The 22,605-nt window shown below is 50.6% G+C and overlaps 1 protein-coding gene across 2 annotated transcripts; it reads left to right on the top strand.

The window, feature by feature from the left end:
* The first annotated feature begins 758 nt into the window (after positions 1-758).
* On the top strand, positions 759-16,219 carry ZNF513 (zinc finger protein 513). Of its 2 annotated transcripts, XM_075269388.1 has the most exons (4): positions 759-1,041; positions 10,417-10,539; positions 10,799-11,503; positions 15,086-16,219. In XM_075269388.1, exons 1-4 carry the CDS (start codon positions 1,002-1,004, stop codon positions 15,862-15,864), a joined length of 1,647 nt encoding a protein of 548 aa, XP_075125489.1. In that variant the 5' UTR covers positions 759-1,001; the 3' UTR covers positions 15,865-16,219. The 2 variants fall into 2 exon arrangements, with proteins under 2 accessions (XP_075125489.1, XP_075125488.1); XM_075269387.1 differs by lacking the exon at positions 10,417-10,539 and having other exon boundaries at positions 902-1,041.
* Positions 16,220-22,605: the final 6,386 nt, after the last annotated feature.

Below are 22,605 nucleotides of genomic sequence, written 5' to 3' on the forward strand. Positions count from 1 at the left end.
GGGGTATGGCGCCACATTACGGTATTATACGAGCACTATACAGGGGTATGGCACCACATTACGGTATTATACGAGTACTGTACAGGGGTATGGCGCCACATTACGGTATTATACGAGTACTGTACAGGGGTATGGCACCACATTACAGTATTATATGAGCACTGTACAGGGGTATGGCGCCACATTACGGTATTATACGAGTACTGTACAGGGGTATGGCGCCACATTACGGTATTATACGAGCACTATACAGGGGTATGGCACCACATTACGGTATTATACGAGTACTGTACAGGGGTATGGCGCCACATTACGGTATTATACGAGCACTGTACAGGGGTATGGCGCCACATTCTGGTATTATACGAGCACTGTACAGGGGTATGGCGCCACATTACGGTATTATACGAGCACTATACAGGGGTATGGCACCACATTACAGTATTATATGAGCACTGTACAGGGGTATAGCACTATATGGCGGTATTACACACACTAATGTCCCTCGTGTTCCTTATATAATAGACATATTGCTATAGTATAATGCCTGGCAGTCTATACATATGCAGTTTACGTCACTTTGACGTCACTTATGTATGAATATGACGTCACAAATACAAGGGGCGGAGCTCTATCGCGATACACTGAGGCTGCTGAAGGGATGTGAGGAGAGGGTGTGGCCTCAGCGACCAATCACATGGCAGCACTGCCGGTTGCTACGGTGGTTGCCATGGCAGTTGCTCCCGTGGTGTGGAGACGTCAGGAGAGCCGCCATTACTGGAGAAGCCTCCGGGCACCGGGACACAGACACCGCCGTACCCGAGGGGGGAAGAACTACAACTCCCGGCATACACCGCCACACCACCGGAAGTCAGCGCCCAGCAGCCGGAAGTGACGAGACGCTTATTCCGGCCGGAAACACATGAGGGAGCCGAGCCGAGGAATTCAGCACACCGGAAATACCGAGAGCGGCGCCGGAAGTACCGGTCGAGGGCGGAGCCATGCCGAGGAGGAAGCAGTCCAACCCCCAGCCGGTGAAATGTGAGGACGCCTGCGGGTGTCTGTGTATGAATGTGTGAGCCCGGGCCCCCCTGTGTACCCCGAGAGTGAGACGTATACACCCGAGTACCCCGAGACTGACCCATATACACCCGAGTACCCCGAGACTGACCCGTATACACCCGAGTACCCCGAGACTGACCCGTATACACCCGAGTACCCCGAGACTGACCCGTATACACCCGAGTACCCCGAGACTGACCCGTATACACCCGAGTACCCCGAGACTGACCCGTATACACCCGAGTACCCCGAGACTGACCCGTATACACCCGAGTACCCCGAGACTGACCCGTATACACCCGAGTACCCCGAGAATGACCCGTATACACCCGAGTATCCCGAGAATGACCCGTATACACCCGAGTACCCCGAGAATGACCCGTATACACCCGAGTACCCCGAGAATGACACGTATACACCCAAGTACCCCGAGACTGACCCGTATACACCCGAGTACCCCGAGAATGACCCGTATACACCTGAGTACCCCGAGACTGACCCGAGTACCCCGAGAGTGAGACGTATACACCCGAGTACCCCGAGAATGACCCGTATACATCCGAGTACCCCGAGACTGACCCGAGTACCCCGAGAATGACCCGTATACACCCGAGTACCCCCAGAATGACACGTATACACCCGAGTACCCCGAGAGTGACACGTATACACCCGAGTACCCCGAGAGTGACCCGTATACACCCGAGTACCCCGAGAGTGAGACGTATAAACCCGAGTACCCCGAGAATGACCCGTATACACCCGAGTACCCCGAGAGTGACCCGTATACACCCGAGTACCCCGAGAATGACCCGTATACACCCGAGTACCCCGAGACTGACCCGTATACACCCGAGTACCCCGAGACTGACCCGTATACACCCGAGTACCCCGAGACTGACACGTATACACCCGAGTCCCCCCAGAATGAGACGTATACACCCGAGTACCCCGAGACTGACCCGTATACACCCGAGTACCCCGAGAGTGACCCGTATACACCCGAGTACCCCGAGAGTGACCCGTATACACCCGAGTACCCCGAGAATGACACGTATACACCCGAGTACCCCGAGAGTGACCCGTATACACCCGAGTACCCCGAGACTGACCCGTATACACCCGAGTACCCCGAGACTGACACGTATACACCCGAGTACCCCGAGACTGACACGTATACACCCGAGTACCCCGAGACTGACCCGTATACACCCGAGTACCCCTACAATGACCCGTATACACCCGAGTACCCCGAGAATGACCCGTATACACCCGAGTATCCCGAGAATGACCCGTATACACCCGAGTACCCCGAGAATGACCCGTATACACCCGAGTACCCCGAGAATGACACGTATACACCCAAGTACCCCGAGACTGACCCGTATACACCCGAGTACCCCGAGAATGACCCGTATACACCTGAGTACCCCGAGACTGACCCGAGTACCCCGAGAGTGAGACGTATACACCCGAGTACCCCGAGAATGACCCGTATACATCCGAGTACCCCGAGACTGACCCGAGTACCCCGAGAATGACCCGTATACACCCGAGTACCCCCAGAATGACACGTATACACCCGAGTACCCCGAGAGTGACACGTATACACCCGAGTACCCCGAGAGTGACCCGTATACACCCGAGTACCCCGAGAGTGAGACGTATAAACCCGAGTACCCCGAGAATGACCCGTATACACCCGAGTACCCCGAGAGTGACCCGTATACACCCGAGTACCCCGAGAATGACCCGTATACACCCGAGTACCCCGAGACTGACCCGTATACACCCGAGTACCCCGAGACTGACACGTATACACCCGAGTCCCCCCAGAATGAGACGTATACACCCGAGTACCCCGAGACTGACCCGTATACACCCGAGTACCCCGAGAGTGACCCGTATACACCCGAGTACCCCGAGAGTGACCCGTATACACCCGAGTACCCCGAGAATGACACGTATACACCCGAGTACCCCGAGAGTGACCCGTATACACCCGAGTACCCCGAGACTGACCCGTATACACCCGAGTACCCCGAGACTGACACGTATACACCCGAGTACCCCGAGACTGACACGTATACACCCGAGTACCCCGAGACTGACCCGTATACACCCGAGTACCCCTACAATGACCCGTATACACCCGAGTACCCCGAGAATGACCCGTATACACCCGAGTATCCCGAGAATGACCCGTATACACCCGAGTACCCCGAGAATGACCCGTATACACCCGAGTACCCCGAGAATGACACGTATACACCCAAGTACCCCGAGACTGACCCGTATACACCCGAGTACCCCGAGAATGACCCGTATACACCTGAGTACCCCGAGACTGACCCGAGTACCCCGAGAGTGAGACGTATACACCCGAGTACCCCGAGAATGACCCGTATACATCCGAGTACCCCGAGACTGACCCGAGTACCCCGAGAATGACCCGTATACACCCGAGTACCCCCAGAATGACACGTATACACCCGAGTACCCCGAGAGTGACACGTATACACCCGAGTACCCCGAGAGTGACCCGTATACACCCGAGTACCCCGAGAGTGAGACGTATAAACCCGAGTACCCCGAGAATGACCCGTATACACCCGAGTACCCCGAGAGTGACCCGTATACACCCGAGTACCCCGAGAATGACCCGTATACACCCGAGTACCCCGAGACTGACCCGTATACACCCGAGTACCCCGAGAATGACCCGTATACACCCGAGTACCCCGAGAATGACCCGTATACACCCGAGTACCCCCAGAATGACACGTATACACCCGAGTACCCCCAGAATGACACGTATACACCCGAGTACCCCCAGAATGACACGTATACACCCGAGTACCCCGAGAATGAGACGTATACACCCGAGTTCCCCGAGACTGACCCGTATACACCCGAGTACCCCCAGAGTGACCCGTATACACCCGAGTACCCCGAGAATGACCCGTATACACCCGAGTACCCCGAGAATGACCCGTATACACCCGAGTACCCCGAGAATGAGACGTATACACCCGAGTACCCCCAGAGTGACCCGTATACACCCGAGTACCCCGAGACTGACCCGTATACACCCGAGTACCCCGAGAATGAGACGTATACACCCGAGTACCCCGAGAATGACCCGTATACACCCGAGTACCCCGAGACTGACCCGTATACACCCGAGTACCCCGAGACTGACCCGTATACACCCGAGTACCCCGAGAATGAGACGTATACACCCGAGTACCCCGAGACTGACCCGTATACACCCGAGTACCCCGAGAATGAGACGTATACACCCGAGTACCCCCAGAGTGACCCGTATACGCCCGAGTACCCCGAGACTGACCCATATTCACCCGAGTACCCCGAGAATGAGACGTATACACCCGAGTACCCCGAGAGTGACCCGTATACACCCGAGTACCCCGAGACTGAACCGTATACACCCGAGTACCCCGAGACTGAACCGTATACACCCGAGTACCCCGAGACTGACCCGTATACACCCGAGTACCCCGAGAATGACCCGTATACACCCGAGTACCCCGAGACTGACCCGTATACACCCGAGTACCCCGAGAATGACCCGTATAGACCCGAGTACCCCGAGAATGAGACGTATACACCCGAGTACCCCCAGAGTGACCCGTATACACCCGAGTACCCCGAGACTGACCCGTATACACCCGAGTACCCCGAGAATGAGACGTATACACCCGAGTACCCCGAGAGTGACCCGTATACACCCGAGTACCCCGAGACTGACCCGTATACTCCCGAGTACCCCGAGAATGAGACGTATACACCCGAGTACCCCGAGACTGACCCGTATACACCCGAGTACCCCGAGAATGAGACGTATACACCCGAGTACCCCCAGAGTGACCCGTATACGCCCGAGTACCCCGAGACTGACCCGTATTCACCCGAGTACCCCGAGAATGAGACGTATACACCCGAGTACCCCGAGAGTGACCCGTATACACCCGAGTACCCCGAGACTGAACCGTATACACCCGAGTACCCCGAGACTGAACCGTATACACCCGAGTACCCCGAGACTTACCCGTATACACCCGAGTACCCCGAGACTGACCCGTATACACCCGAGTACCCCGAGACTGAACCGTATACACCCGAGTACCCCCAGAATGACCCGTATACACCCGAGTACCCCCAGAATGACACGTATACACCCGAGTACCCCGAGACTGACCCGTATACACCCGAGTACCCCGAGAATGAGACGTATACCCCCGAGTACCCCGAGACTGACCCGTATACACCCGAGTACCCCGAGAATGACCCGTATACACCCGAGTACCCCGAGAATGACCCGTATACACCCGAGTACCCCGAGAGTGACCCGTATACACCCGAGTACCCCGAGAATGACCCGTATACACCCGAGTACCCCGAGACTGACCCGTATACACCCGAGTACCCCGAGAATGAGACGTATACACCCGAGTACCCCGAGAGTGACCCGTATACACCCGAGTACCCCGAGACTGAACCGTATACACCCGAGTACCCCGAGACTGAACCGTATACACCCGAGTACCCCGAGACTGACACGTATACACCCGAGTACCCCGAGAATGAGACGTATACACCCGAGTACCCCGAGAATGACACGTATACACCCGAGTACCCCGAGAATGACATGTATACACCTGAGTACCCCCAGAATGAGACGTATACACCCGAGTACCCCCAGAATGAGACGTATACACCCGAGTACCCCCAGAATGAGACGTATACACCCGAGTACCCCCAGAATGAGACGTATACACCCGAGTACCCCCAGAATGACACGTATACACCCGAGTACCCTGAGAATGACCCGTATACACCCGAGTACCCCGAGAATGACCCGTATACACCCGAGTATCCCGAGAATGACCCGTATACACTCGAGTACCCCGAGAATGACCCGTATACACCCGAGTACCCCGAGAGTGACCCGTATACACCCGAGTACCCCGAGAGTGACCCGTATACACCCGAGTACCCCGAGAATGACACGTATACACCCGAGTACCCCCAGAATGACACGTATACACCCGAGTACCCCGAGAATGACCCGTATACACCCGAGTACCCCGAGAATGACCCGTATACACCCGAGTACCCCGAGAATGACCCGTATACACCCGAGTACCCCCAGAATGACACGTATACACCCGAGTACCCCCAGAATGACACGTATACACCCGAGTACCCCGAGAATGACACGTATACACCCGAGTACCCCGAGAATGACACGTATACACCCGAGTACCCCCAGAATGACACGTATACACCCGAGTACCCCGAGAATGACCCGTATACACCCGAGTACCCCGAGAATGACACGTATACACCCGAGTACCCCGAGAATGACACGTATACACCCGAGTACCCCGAGAATGACACGTATACACCCGAGTACCCCGAGAATGACACGTATACACCCGAGTACCCCGAGAATGAGACGTATACACCCGAGTACCCCCAGAATGACCCGTATACACCCGAGTTCCCCGAGACTGACACGTATACACCCGAGTACCCCGAGACTGACCCGTATACACCCGAGTACCCCGAGACTGACACGTATACACCCGAGTACCTCCAGAATGACCCGTATACACCCGAGTACCCCGAGAGTGACCCATATACACCCGAGTACCCCGAGACTGACACGTATACACCCGAGTACCCCCAGAATGACCCGTATACACCCGAGTACCCCGAGAGTGACCCGTATACACCCGAGTACCCCGAGACTGACACGTATACACCCGAGTACCCCCAGAATGACCCGTATACACCCGAGTACCCCGAGACTGACACGTATACACCCGAGTACCCCCAGAATGACCCGTATACACCCGAGTACCCCGAGAATGACCCGAGTACCCCGAGAGTGACCCGTATACACCCGAGTACCCCGAGACTGACACGTATACACCCGAGTACCCCCAGAATGACCCGTATACACCCGAGTACCCCGAGAGTGACCCGTATACACCCGAGTACCCCGAGACTGACACGTATACACCCGAGTACCCCCAGAATGACCCGTATACACCCGAGTACCCCGAGAGTGATCCGTATACACCCGAGTACCCCGAGAATAACACTTATACACCCGAGTACCCCCAGAATGACACGTATACACCCGAGTACCCCCAGAATGACCCGTATACACCCGAGTACCCCGAGACTGACCCGTATACACCCGAGTACCCCCAGAATGACCCGTATACACCCGAGTACCCCGAGACTGACCCGTATACACCCGAGTACCCCGAGAAAGAGAAATATACACCCGAGTACCCCCAGAATGACCCGTATACACCCGAGTACCCCGAGACTGACCCGTATACACCCGAGTACCCCGAGACTGACCCGTATACACCCGAGTACCCCGAGAATGACCCGTATACACCTGAGTACCCCGAGACTGACCCGAGTACCCCGAGAGTGACCCGTATACACCCGAGTACCCCGAGAATAACACGTATACACCCGAGTACCCCCAGAATGACACGTATACACCCGAGTACCCCCAGAATGACACGTATACACCCGAGTACCCCGAGACTGACCCGTATACACCCGAGTACCCCGAGACTGACCCGTATACACCCGAGTACCCCGAGAGTGACACGTATACACCCGAGTACCCCGAGAATGAGACATATACACTCGAGTACCCCCAGAATGACACGTATACACCCGAGTACCCCGAGAATGAGACGTATACACCCGAGTACCCCCAGAATGACACGTATACACCCGAGTACCCCGAGACTGACACGTATACACCCGAGTACCCCCAGAATGACACGTATACACCCGAGTACCCCGAGAGTGACCCGTATACACCCGAGTACCCCTAGAATGACCCGTATACACCCGAGTACCCCGAGAATGACCCGTATACACCCGAGTACCCCGAGACTGACACGTATACACCCGAGTACCCCGAGAATGAGACGTATACACCCGAGTACCCCGAGAATGAGACGTATACACCCGAGTACCCCCAGAATGACACGTATACACCCGAGTACCCCCAGAATGACACGTATACACCCGAGTACCCCCGGAATGACACGTATACACCCGAGTACCCCCAGAATGACACGTATACCCCCGAGTACCCCGAGAATGACACGTATACACCTGAGTACCCCCAGAATGACACGTATACACCCGAGTACCCCGAGACTGACCCGTATACACCCGAGTACCCCCAGAATGACACGTATACACCCGAGTACCCCCAGAATGACACGTATACACCCGAGTACCCCGAGAATGACCCGTATACACCCGAGTACCCTGAGAATGACACGTATACACCCGAGTACCCCCAGAATGACACGTATACACCCGAGTACCCCGAGAATGACACGTATACACCCGAGTACCCCGAGAATGACACGTATACACCCGAGTACCCCGAGAATGAGACGTATACACCCGAGTACCCCCAGAATGAGACGTATACACCCGAGTACCCCCAGAATGACACGTATACACCCGAGTACCCCGAGAATGACACGTATACACCTGATTAACCCCAGAATGACACGTATACACCCGAGTACCCCCAGAATGAGACGTATACACCCGAGTACCCCCAGAATGACACGTATACACCCGAGCACCCCCAGAATGACACGTATACACCCGAGTACCCCGAGAGTGACACGTATACACCCGAGTACCCCGAGAATGACACGTATACACCCGAGTACCCCCAGAATGACACGTATACACCCGAGTACCCCCAGAATGACACGTATACACCCGAGTACCCCCAGAATGACACGTATACACCCGAGTACCCCCAGAATGACACGTATACACCCGAGTACCCCCAGAATGACACGTATACACCCGAGTACCCCCAGAATGACACGTATACACCCGAGTACCCCCAGAATGACACGTATACACCCGAGTACCCCGAGAATGACATGTATACACCCGAGTACCCCCAGAATGACACCTATACACCCGAGTACCCCCAGAATGACACGTATACACCCGAGTACCCCGAGAGTGACACGTATACACCCGAGTACCCCCAGAATGACACGTATACACCCGAGTACCCCCAGAATGACACGTATACACCTGAGTACCCCCAGAATGACACGTATACACCCGAGTACCCCGAGAATGACACGTATACACCCGAGTACCCCCAGAATGACACGTATACACCCGAGTACCCCGAGAATGACACGTATACACCCGAGTACCCCCAGAATGACACGTATACACCCGAGTACCCCCAGAATGACACGTATACACCCGAGTACCCCCAGAATGACACGTATACACCCGAGTACCCCCAGAATGACACGTATACACCCGAGTACCCCCAGAATGACACGTATACACCCGAGTACCCCCAGAATGACACGTATACACCCGAGTACCCCCAGAATGACACGTATACACCCGAGTACCCCCAGAATGACACGTATACACCCGAGTACCCCCAGAATGACACGTATACACCCGTGTACCCCGAGAATGACACGTATGCACCCGAGTACCCTCAGAATGATACGTATGCACCCGAGTACCCCCAGAATGACACGTATACACCCGAGTACCCCGAGAATGACACGTATACACCCGAGTACCCCGAGAATGACACGTATACACCCGAGTACCCCGAGAATGACACGTATACACCCGAGTACCCTGAGAATTACATGTATATGTCAAGGTATGACAAGATTTACTCATATACAGTCAGTCAGAGAATTACATGTATACACCACTGTACCCCGAGAATTATATATCTAACCTGTTTACATGCAATAGGTATATAGCCTACCTGTACACAGCCCAAGTACCCCGGGAATTACCATGTTTCTCCAAAAATACGCCTTAGTGTGATCTTTCAGGATTTTTGGAGTGTGCTGGAGATATAAACCCCAGATATAAAACTATATGTGCAGAGAGATATACATGTAAGAGTAATAAGTAGAATACAGCAGGACCGATACAGGAGACCCTTCATCAAGGAAAGCAGACACCCCGAAAGAAAGCAAGCACCCACAGACCTGGAGAATGACATGTATGCAAGCCATGTTCTACTGTATACACCACATGTCCTGCTCATGTGTCCCGATACTTATGCACCCCTTGTCCTGCTTGTGTACTGTGTTGTATCTGTACCCCATGTCCTGCTCATGTGTACCCAATGTCTATACTCCATGTCTTGCCGAATCCCTGCTGACCTGCCTTCCCATTGGTATGAGTGAGGCCTGTGCTTTATATATGTCTGCCATGAGCAATGTCGGGACAGATGGTAATGGGCTCTCTCTGTGTCAGGGGGAAGTGAGGAGCCTCTGGATGCCGGCAGTCTGGTCCTGGAGTCCGATCTCTTACTTGTGGATGATCTGGAGCTCTCAGACAGCAGTGAGCAGCTCCTGTCCCTCTCCAAGGAGGCTGAAGGTGAGTGACGTCTGGTCCAGAGCTTAGTGTCTACAGGTGTTGGAGCTAACTAGAGATGACTATGCTGTCCTTGGGGAGATAGACAGTGCAACCTTCGAAGAGAGCTGACCATAGGCTGGCAGCCATGGAGAAAGCTGAGAGTGCTGCTTATGGACGGAGGGCCTACACTGCTGACCATACGAGTTCTACGCCCTGTGATGATCTTACATGTTCCTATGTCCATTTTTTGTCTGCTATCCTGTGTTCTGTGTCCCTACAGATTCGATGGTTGGCAAGATGGAGATTCCATGTTATTCCTTGAGTGAAGATGAATATTCAGGATATCGGCCTCTCAGTGCGGACAGTGATCCTGAGGAGGTGGCGATGGCGTCCACACCTTCTCCATGTGAACAGTGTGACCCCCATAGCCGTTGCGTGTTCCTCGCTCACCAGTGTTTACCCTGTTTGTCGTCATCCTCTGTGGATGAAGATCCAGCGACTCTCCAGGTCAATCATCCATCTCTGAGCGCAGAGACACAGAAGGATAGACTGCTCTTTTCTTGTCGTCTGTGCCCGTTCTCCACTCATTACTCCAGTCACCTCAAGCGTCATATGAAGACTCACAATGGCGAGAAGCCTTTCCGGTGTCCTCATTGCCTTTACGCCTCTGCACAGTTAGTTAACCTGAAGCGCCATTTACGGACGCACACGGGTGAGAAGCCCTTCCGCTGTGATCACTGCACCTTCTCCTGCAGTAGTCCAGGCAACCTGAAGAGGCATCAGCGGGTCCATACCCAAGAGAAACCCTACATCTGCAATCTGTGCACTTACCGCTGCAACCAGAGCCGCAATCTCAAACGCCATCTTCTAGCACATCGACGGAGAGGACTCGAAAGGCAACACCAGGGTGTAAAGAAAGAGGAAGACGAAGGAGATGGAGAAGAGGATGGGGATGAGAAAGGTCGTGGAAGCAGTGCACCCAATGGTCAGTTTGTAGACTCGCTCCTGTAGGAATGAGTTAATCAGTCATCTTTTCTGCTTATAGTCTTGTGATAGGAGCTTAGAATACCAGTATAACCAGATGAGAGGTCCTTAGAGCAGACGATGGATGGAGGCGATGGTGAGATGACCTGTACCATGGTGGTAGGAGCTTATAATACCAGTATAACCAGATGAGAGGTCCTTAGAGCAGACGATGGATTGAGGTGATGGTGAGATGACCTGTACTATGGTGGTAGGAGCTTATAATACCAGTATAACCAGATGAGAGGTCCTTAGAGCAGATGATGGCGGTGATGAGATGACCTGTACCATGGTGGTAGGAGCTTGTAATACCAGTATAACCAGATGAGAGGTCCTTAGAGCAGACGATGGATGGAGGTGATGGTGAGATGACCTGTACCATGGTGGTAGGAGCTTATAATACCAGTATTACCAGATGAGAGGTCCTCAGAGCAGACGATGGATGGAGGTGATGGTGAGATGACCTGTACCATGGTGGTAGGAGCTTATAATACCAGTATAACCAGATGAGAGTTCCTTAGAGCAGACGATGGATGGAGGCGATGGTGAGATGACCTGTACCATGGTGGTAGGAGCTTATAATACCAGTATAACCAGATGAGAGGTCCTTATAGCAGACGATGGATTGAGGTGATGGTGAGATGACCTGTACTATGGTGGTAGGAGCTTATAATACCAGTATAACCAGATGAGAGGTCCTTAGAGCAGATGATGGCGGTGATGAGATGACCTGTACCATGGTGGTAGGAGCTTGTAATACCAGTATAACCAGATGAGAGGTCCTTAGAGCAGACGATGGATGGAGGTGATGGTGAGATGACCTGTACCATGGTGGTAGGAGTTTATAATACCAGCATAACCTGATGAGAGGTCCTTAGAGCAGACGATGGATGGAGGTGATGGTGAGATGACCTGTACCATGGTGGTAGGAGCTTGTAATACCAGTATTACCAGATGAGAGGTCCTCAGAGCAGACGATGGATGGAGGTGATGGTGAGATGACCTGTACCATTGTGGTAGGAGCTTATAATACCAGTATAACCAGATGAGAGGTCCTTAGAGCAGACGATGGATGGAGGTGATGGTGAGATGACCTGTACCATTGTGGTAGGAGCTTATAATACCAGTATAACCAGATGAGAGGTCCTTAGAGCAGACGATGGGATGGAGGTGATGGTGAGATGACCTGTACCATTGTGGTAGGAGCTTATAATACCAGTATAACCAGATGAGAGGTCCTTAGAGCAGACGATGGATGGAGGTGATGGTGAGATGACCTGTACCATGATGGTAGGAGTTTATAATACCAGTATAACCAGATGAGAGGTCCTTAGAGCAGACGATGGATGGAGGTGATGGTGAGATGACCTGTACCATTGTGGTAGGAGCTTATAATACCAGTATAACCAGATGAGAGGTCCTTAGAGCAGACGATGGAGGTGATGGTGAGATGACCTGTACCATTGTGGTAGGAGCTTATAATACCAGTATTACCAGATGAGAGGTCCTCAGAGCAGACGATGGATGGAGGTGATGGTGAGATGACCTGTACCATTGTGGTAGGAGCTTATAATACCAGTATAACCAGATGAGAGGTCCTTAGAGCAGACGATGGATGGAGGTGATGGTGAGATGACCTGTACCATTGTGGTAGGAGCTTATAATACCAGTATAACCAGATGAGAGGTCCTTAGAGCAGACGATGGATGGAGGTGATGGTGAGATGACCTGTACCATGATGGTAGGAGTTTATAATACCAGTATAACCAGATGAGAGGTCCTTAGAGCAGACGATGGATGGAGGTGATGGTGAGATGACCTGTACCATGGTGGTAGGAGCTTGTAATACCAGTATAACCAGATGAGAGGTCCTTAGAGCAGACGATGGATGGAGGTGATGGTGAGATGACCTGTACCATGGTGGTAGGAGTTTATAATACCAGTATAACCAGATGAGAGGTCCTTAGAGCAGATGATGGCGGTGATGAGATGACCTGTACCATGGTGGTAGGAGCTTGTAATACCAGTATAACCAGATGAGAGGTCCTCAGAGCAGACGATGGATGGAGGTGATGGTGAGATGACCTGTACCATTGTGGTAGGAGTTTATAATACCAGTATAACCAGATGAGAGGTCCTTAGAGCAGATGATGGCGGTGATGAGATGACCTGTACCATGGTGGTAGGAGCTTATAATACCAGTATAACCAGATGAGAGGTCCTTATAGCAGACGATGGAGGTGATGGTGAGATGACCTGTACCATGGTGGTAGGAGCTTATAATACCAGTATGACCAGATGAGAGGTCCTCAGAGCAGGTCATAGGTCTGGTTAAACCTAAAAGCGTCCAGTGCACTTACCTGATGGCCATTCTTTTATTTCCTTTGTATCAAATACACAAATTTGAAACTAATCTGTGGATGTTTCCCTGGATCAGGTAGAGGGAGAAAATGTTAAAAACTCTAATATTAAGGAAAAAATTCTTAAATTACTTTGTGATTTGCAGTTCTAAAACGAAACTTGGGAAAATACAGATCAACCCGTAGTTATCAAGGAACGCTAAGCTGGTCGACCTGGTGGTCCTGGCTAACCAAACAAAAACACCTCCCCGACATAAACCAATACTAACCCCAAAACAGGAGAGGCCTGCTTGCCGTGTGTGCCCTCATCTAACCATTGTTCTTAACGCTTCTTAACAGCTAGGTCAGATGAAGGAAAATTTGTCGAAATGACCACCCTACTTCTCTCAGTCCAATGATGTGCCCCCTGTTAAAGTCTGCTAACTGCAAAATGTCTTCCGGGGCATCGTAGAGGCTTGTCTAGCAGTCATCGATCTCTCATCAAGAGGTACACTACCCAAAGGTATCCCTTTTTATAGATTGGTGGAGGTAACCATTTTAGGCCTTTTGTGGCAAGACTCAGAGTTTATGAATGAAGACATCACGGCACACCAATTCAGTGTGTACAATATTAGTGTTTTCTACTTTCTTGGTATTACAGATTGAAGAAACCTCCCACTGACACCCGAACATAACGAAAGGAGTGCGGTACCACCAACGTATTCGTGGTGAAGACTCAGAGTCCAGTCAGTCCACACGTCATAATTTACAGATATTTCTGAGCCAACATTTCTGAGCCAACGGGTGTATATTCAGAAAACTGACCAGATATATGGAATTTTTCGGTGGAAATAAACAAATAGTGACCAGGTTCAATCCTTCAGTGCTGACCCATTACCTGATCGTTGAGACAGCTGAGACCAGCTGATAGTTACAGTAATTTCCTCTTTGGGATCGGTGTTATGAAGCACAAGGTTCTTCTAGTAAACATGAATCTGTTTCATATGTGAGATTTGTGGATTTGCTATGAAGTGAATACATAAGGCGGCCATTCTCTAAGTGCAGGGACTCCATAATCTGTAGACATGACTCTGTATATAGCATAGCAGTGAGATCCAGCCGGTGGCCCTCGTCACGTGGCCTACATGGAGAGGCAGATCTCGTCACATCCCATGTGTAATACTTTCTTTTTGCTGTTTTTGCAGATGTCTCAGTTGCAGTCTTGGCTCTTCCCGTGACAACCAACGACCTTGACATCTTCTTGCCAACCTGTGCTCTTCTGAATCACGCTCCCGCACCGCAACCACCTCCCACCACAGACGGTCTCCCAGAGCTGCTCTTTCCATTCACCTGTCGTTCCTGTGGTATGGTCTTGAATGAAGGCTGTCCCCAGGAGGAAGATGAGGATGATCATGTGACTGAAGGACATTACTGCCCTCGTTGTAATGCCCCTCCATCATCTGGAAGTCCCGGCAAAGGCTTCTCCTGTGTCCTCTGTTCATTTGTGACTCATTACCCGAACCATCTGTCCCGACACATGAAGACCCACAGCGGCGAGAAGCCTTACAAGTGCCAACTGTGTTCTTACGCTTCTGCTCATTATGACAACCTGAAGCGACACCAAAGGGTGCATACTGGTGAAAAACCATATAAGTGCCAGCTCTGTGACTATGCCTGTGGTAACCTTGCCAACTTGAAGAGACACGGACGTATTCATTCGGGCGACAAACCGTTTCGCTGTGGTTTGTGTAGTTATAGCTGCAACCAGAGTATGAACCTTAAGCGGCACATGCTGAGACACACGGGAGAGAAACCGTTTCGTTGCGCGCAATGCCACTACACTACAGGACACTGGGACAACTACAAGCGCCACCAGAAGACCCATGGTCACTCTGATGGCCTGAGTGACTCCCAGGCTCCCCTAAATGGCAGCATCTTTAGCAAATGCTCCTCCCTGTCTGCTGCTTCTGAAACGGCAGCGTAAACATCTCTGTCATGTGTCAGTGTCCCCGTTATGCATAGTGTGAATATGGTGTATTGCATGGCCGACTCGTGCCTGTCTCGATTAGTGCTAGACAATTCCATGTTGTGGATCACAACACTCATCCTCTGCCATGCTGGAGAAACTTATCACTTAAGGTCAATTCCCTGGTGAACGTTGGTCATGAACACACTGGTAGAGTCCAACGCACGTTTTCAAGGCTGGAGCCTATTTCAGACCTGGGATGACGTTGAGGACGTTGTAGTCGGATAGAATTGGCTCAAACACAGACATTCCCCTTGTGTTAATACATATTTATTCAGTAAATGCTCCTAATATCTTCTGGTTGTCATTGAGTGGAGGTCGGGTGATGTCCATCTCCTTGATGTGCAGATGCCATCCGTGTGTTACCCCACTACTACAACAGTTCAGTATTTAGATGTGCATTGCACCAGGGGTCGTACATTACACAGGCTTGGGGTTAATTGTCAGAATATTGGGGGTTCAGCCACTGAGTCTCTCTGCTGACAGAAGAACGGGGAACTAGGGTTGAGCCGATCTTGAGATTTCAGGATCGTTTTTAAAATCTGATTTACAATCATTTTCCAGCCGATCCCGATCATGAAATTTGCTCAATCGCCGATCGGGATCTGATCTTTTCCAATCCTGATCGCTCAACCCTAATTGAATATTATTTATACAGTGGGGTTGAGCCGATCTTGAGATTTTAGGATTGTTTTTAAAATACGATTTTCAATCATTTTCCAGCCAATCGCGATCGTGAAATTTACTCGATCGCCGATCGGGATCCGATCTTTCCCAATCGCTCAACCCTACGGGGAACTGAAAGTGCTGTTTCCTTTTATGAAGCTGGTGGAGATTGCAATCCCATGAGCCCCATAGTTATAAATGGATTGGCGGTTGTGCAATCGTACTAGCGCTACATTCAGAGGTTGGTGGCATGGTTGGACACCTAGCGATCTGACACTTATCATCTATCGACAGGATAGAGGATTTGTCCTTAATGGCACAAGCCTTTTAAGATCCGGTGAAGGATCCAGCATACAGGAGACTGGTCCAAATGCCTTTACGATTTATGTGAGCAATGTTATGTGGATGAAGTCAAGCAGTAAAGTCAATTTTATGACCTAGGGAAGGTCCCCGCATTACTGTGTGCATCTGCAGCAAACGTGCATCGATGGGAGACCCCTGACCCATGTCATTGGGGGTCACAGAGAACTGCCGGTATAGCTGGTGCCACCAGGAAAAGGACACTGTGTCGAAGAAAGTGTTGCCTACAAGCTATGATTAGGAGAGGGTGGCTGGGGGGAATGTCACTTGTTATTCATGTCTTCCTCCTTCACCAACATAGTCTTACTATTGAGCGACAGTCAGTGAAAGGGTGACCCAGGTGATCCCTTGGGGAAGTCGAGTCAAAAAGGGTGAGAACAGGGTCTTACCAGATTAGGTATTTCTCCCCACACTCACCCAACTAACTTGCCTATATTTTCCAAAAGCTGACGGCCCTCTCACTCTCTAGAATTGAAGGGCTTCATTCTTTCGGAGATTCTTCCTGCTTTCTTATTTTTTCTTGAAGCATCCCACCTTCCCCCTCTATAGCCAGGTTCACACCAGTCAGATGATCCAGGTGTTGGCCTGTCAGACACGGCAATGGCGGAGGCTTTATACAGTATATTCCTTTCTGGTTCAGCACCAAAGCTCTGATTGAAAACACGGGGTTAAAGGGGCTCTATCAGCAAAATCATGCTGATAGAGCCCCACATATGCGTGAATAGCCTTTAAAAAGGCTATTCAGGCACCGTAAATGTTATATTAAACTACCCCCCCGTTTTAAAATAAAACCCTAAAAAAGAATGTGATAAACTTACCGAACGTGCACGCTGGGCGGGCATTCAGGGTGCGCCGTCTTCTTCATCCACGCCTCTTCTTCCTCCGATGTCCTCCGGTCCCGTCCTCCTCCGGCGCTCGCGAACTGACATTGATAAAAAAAAATGGCCTGTGCACATGAGCAGTAGCCGTAGTAGAAGCCGCATGCTACTGCGCATGCGCCCAGGCCATTTTTTTTATATCAATGTCAGTTCGCGAGCGCCGGAGGAGGACGGGACCCGAGGACATCGGAGGAAGAAGAGGCGGGGATGAAGAAGACGGTGCACCGTGAACGCCCGCCCAGCGTGCACGATGCGTAAGTAGATCATATTCTTTTTTAGGGTTTTATTTTAAAATGGGGGGGGGGGTAGTGTAATATAACTTTTACGGTGCCTGAATAGCCTTTTTAAAGGCTATTCACGCATATGTGGGGCTCTATCAGCATGATTTTGCTGATAGAGCCCCTTTAATGAGTAACATATAGAACTAACCGACACTTCTATAAGATACTCCAGGAAGGAGCCCAGAAGAACGTACTTTGTAGTCATAAAATTTACTGGGTAGGGAAAATTGTGCTGCTTTGGATGCCAGGAACGGAAAATTTAAGGTGAGCAAATTTTCTATTTTGTGTACGTCTTGCAGATATATTTATGGGAATTAAGAATCAGTTTTGGTGATTGGAGCACTGGGATCTCCAAAGACTTGAAACGTCTGAAGCCGTCACAGCCAGTTGGCTTGATAAATGTTCATGGGAATGACCAAGCGACCGGTTGAAGATTTGGATCTTTCGGCCCAGGATCTTGCCTTAGGTCTAGTCAAGTAAGCTTTGAGATGTGAGGGTGAATCTAATCCCTTTGGAGATGACTAGTTAATGAGATCTTTGGTCCAGTGGTATAAGGTCGATTCATTAATTCTTTTTGTCTTGTTGGGGCCATGGAACCAGAGAAAAGGGACGGCCGATTGTCTGAACGTAGGATATTTCTTTTCATATCGAGTAGGAGGAGATCCCCTGAAGAAAAAAATAAGAAAGTGGAAGAAAACGGGCAACACAATTAACATAGGTTAAAAACAAGGAGCGAGCTTTGGCATGGTACAAAGGGCGACTATGCGAATAATTTCCAAAGGTGGCTCTCCGCAGTAATGCGCCTGGATTTCACCGATATAACTGGCTGATAGATATTATAAAAGTGTCTTGAAAGATTCCTTCGTTTGGCGTTTTCCAAGGGTTTACTTGAGAACGAGAGAGATATCTGAGAACTACATGAACTGAAGATCTCAATCTGTTACGCCCTGTCAGCGATGTGGACGGTACAGGATGTTTGGACAGCATTCATGGCTTATGGACTTTCAAGGCATTGGGTAGAAGTCCTTTGTCGTAACCTTCATGAAGAAACTGCAACGCCATAGCCATGTTATGAGAAGACTTGTGGAGTTCACACGAGGACAGCAAAATATGTCAAACCCTATTGTAGATCTTAGAAGATGTTTTATGAACGGCAAGGATGGTATCAATACATCAAATAGGCGACTTGCAATCAAGTTATCTCAGTCTACACTCAGTCTAAGGCTCGAGTGTAGAGCTTGTGGTTTCTGGTGGTACCTCCACTTTTTAGGTTTCTGAGCAATTGGAAAGAGCATCTCAAAGTAATGGCAAAAGCAAAACAATCCCTTCTGGGCCAGCAAGGAACAGCGATAACCACTGGCTTCTGTCTTGGATTTTCTTCCAATACTTTCACAATTATAGGAAATAGAGGAAACATCTAGATGAACCATCTGTGGCCCAGGGATGGTCTTTTCTGTATAGAGAACAAAATTTGTTGGTCATGGAGCTATTCCTGGTCGCCATGACATCTTCCACTGTTTGGGGTTCTTTTTCAGTGTCTGAAGATATTGTTCTGTAATATCTGAATATGGAATTTTGCCCAGAGGACCACCTCTATCGATTAGGTAAGGTGACCAGAAACTCGTGGCTACCTGAATAGTGCAAGTTCTCTGGAGGATCAGGTTCCTGACACATAGAAGGAGGTTCTAGATTCTAGTCTTCATCTGAACTGTGTTGATCAAAATCCCTGAGTAAATCAACCTGGTGAAAAGCTGGAGGTGAGATGATTTACGTCCACCGAACTGGAATAGCTATACAGTAATGTCTCCTGCGCCTCTGGAAAAATTGGAATGTGTATGTAAGCTTCCCTCAGATCGACAGCTGCCGTAGTTCTCTAATTCTAGAGTTTATACTCTTTGGATATGGGCTCGTTCACATCTGCGCCCGGGGTCTCCGTTATGCAGGTTTGGGTTTCCTTCACGAAACTGGGCAGGGGACAGAAACCTGCAGTCATGTTTCAAACTGAAAAGTTGTTCGGCCGTGAGCGTTTTATGCTCTCCGGCGAAACCGTTTTTTTTTTTTTTAACTGGACACAGAGTCGGACATGCAGGACTTTGTGTCCGGTTTAAAAAAAACAGTTTTGCCACAGAGAGCTTAAAACGCTTACTGGTGCTCACGGCCGGACACTGTCTGACAGATTTCCGGAAACCTGATAACGGAGACCCGAACGCTGGTGTGAACCCAGCGTAAGTAAACAAATTCATTGGTACAAATCCCAGTTTTCGTCGGTATGCAAATGAGTTCTCTTGCAGCACTGGGGGCGGTCCTCAGCGCTCAAACAGCACTGGAGGCGTCCTCAATGCTGCGAGAGAACTCTCCAGCACCGCCTCCATCTTCTTCAGGAACGTCCTCTTCACGCGTCTTCGTCCGGTGCAGGCGGTCAAACTTGTAGGCCTCGGGCCGAGCCATCTGCGCATGCCTACAGGCCACAAGAAAATGGCCGCTTATTTATTGTATGATAGGATAGGATCCCTTTAAAGAAGGTTGTTTCTAGCTTTTGAAACATTTTTGTGCCTCTGAAATTGTGCTGCAGCTGCGATATTCTTGTATTTTTTGGAGGTAGTAGGGAAGGAAATGTCTTTGTTTTCTTGAGTGTTGGTTTTAGCTTGGAAAAATCGATAGTAGGGCAAACGACGAAAATTATTTTCCACATGGGCGTGGTATCATGGGCGGGTAGGAGATGGCATCTGTCAGAAAGAAGCCTATGTAGCCAAGGAATAAAACTACTAAAGAAGGAACTAATGCTACCCCAGCAAAAACTCCTATAGTGTGCAACGAGTCCGCTACCCGGCCAAGCACGAGAATACCTCAACCAGACCAGACTTAAATAATGTCGGGATCTTGCAATGCTGACAAGAGCTTGCACCGTGACTACTCACCGAGGGAGGAAAGATCCAGCGCACTCACCAAATCCATACTTACTCAAGAGTTCTGGGTACTATATTGGTGCACAATAGAGTTGAAGTCAAAACAGCATGGTACCCCGCTTGTGTACGTACGATTTTGTGGCCACTCTCCTTGTACAGAGGGCTAATAGATTGTTACAAGAACTGAATCTTCTATTCTTGTTGAAGAGACCAAATAAATGCTCGAGTGTTCCTTCCCAGGGTCAATCTGCGGCGTATGGTCCGAGGATGAGATAACGGTCCTCATTCTATTCTCCACTTTCTTCCTGGTGACAGTCCTGTTGTAGAAAGCTCTGTGCGGGGAAGCACACGGAGCGGGGACTCTACGAGAAGTCTTTATCGCGATGAAGCCCTCACCAGTCATCTAACCATGAAACGATCGCTTCAATCGGAAAGTCACAGCAAGTACAATCTTAGTGAATACACAAAGTGCTGAAATAGAAGACTCCTGGTCTGAACATGAGGTCTAGAGAATTCACTTGTACTTCTGAACCTCTTTGGCTTATGGAAATCATCCACCATACCTCGCTGCCATAGGAATGCGTGTAAGCGGCCAAATCTTCGAAGCACTTAACCCCTTGGTGTTCGGCCGCTTACACGCATTCCTATGGCAGCGAGGTATTCGATCGAATACTACTCGCTCATCTCTAATAAGTCATTTTTTGACACCTGTTTGTAGATGGTTTTCAACCTTTGCAATGGGAAAGCCATGACTGGTCTTTCCCAGCGTTTTTTTTTTTTTATTCGGGTCAGTGGGTTTCCGCGGAGAACCACTTTTTAAAGCGGATTAGGTTTCCTATTATGGGGTCCCCAAGCGGACTCCCTGAATGCAGATGTGAACCTAGCCTTAAACTCGTATAGGCAAAACAACCCTACCCTTTGAACAAACCAAGTCACCCCTCCCCCACCCCTTTCACCATTAAGAAAGGCCATTTACTGGGGAAAACATGTCCATACAACCAGACTATGGAACAGACCTTACAATACAATCACTACAGAGTGAGATCATCATCCTACAGATCAGGAAGGGATTGTATGAGTGAACAAGGGATTATGAAGATAATCTTGTTTCCCTTCGTCCTAACAGCAGCACAATGTGGGTCTTGAGTCGCTGGTACAGGCGACAGGGAACTTAGGGATCCAACATTAAAGAGGTAAATGCGCTATAACCCCACAACAGCACCAGGCACTAGGGAGTCCCACCAGGAAGAGTTGACCACCAGACACCAGGGAAAGGCAGGCACTAGGGAGAGGGGAGCCACCAGGCAGAGTTGACCACCAGACACAAGGACAGGCAGGCACTAGGGAGAGGGGAGCCACCAGGCAGAGTTGACCACCAGACACAAGAACAGGCAGGCACTAGGGAGAGGGGAGCCACCAGGCAGAGTTGACCACCAGGCAGTAGGGAGAGGGAGCCACCAGGCAGAGTTGACCACCAGGCAGTAGGGAGAGGGAGCCACCAGGCAGAGTTGACCACCAGGCACTAGGGAGAGGGGAGCCACCGGGCAGAGTTGACCACCAGGCAGTAGGGAGAGGGAGCCACTGGGCAGAGTTGACCACCAGGCACTA

The sequence above is a fragment of the Leptodactylus fuscus genome, chromosome 3 (genome assembly GCF_031893055.1).
Source record: "Leptodactylus fuscus isolate aLepFus1 chromosome 3, aLepFus1.hap2, whole genome shotgun sequence".
NCBI classification, from domain to species: Eukaryota; Metazoa; Chordata; class Amphibia; order Anura; family Leptodactylidae; genus Leptodactylus; species Leptodactylus fuscus.

Bases quoted from the DNA above. Each gene is read 5' to 3' on its own strand.
- ZNF513 (XM_075269388.1), top strand. From the start codon at position 1,002: ATGCCGAGGAGGAAGCAGTCCAACCCCCAGCCGGTGAAAT. The intron at 10,540-10,798 runs GTGAGTGACGTC...GTGTCCCTACAG, and splicing joins CCTCTCCAAGGAGGCTGAAG to ATTCGATGGTTGGCAAGATG. The intron at 11,504-15,085 runs GTCAGTTTGTAG...CTGTTTTTGCAG, and splicing joins TGGAAGCAGTGCACCCAATG to ATGTCTCAGTTGCAGTCTTG.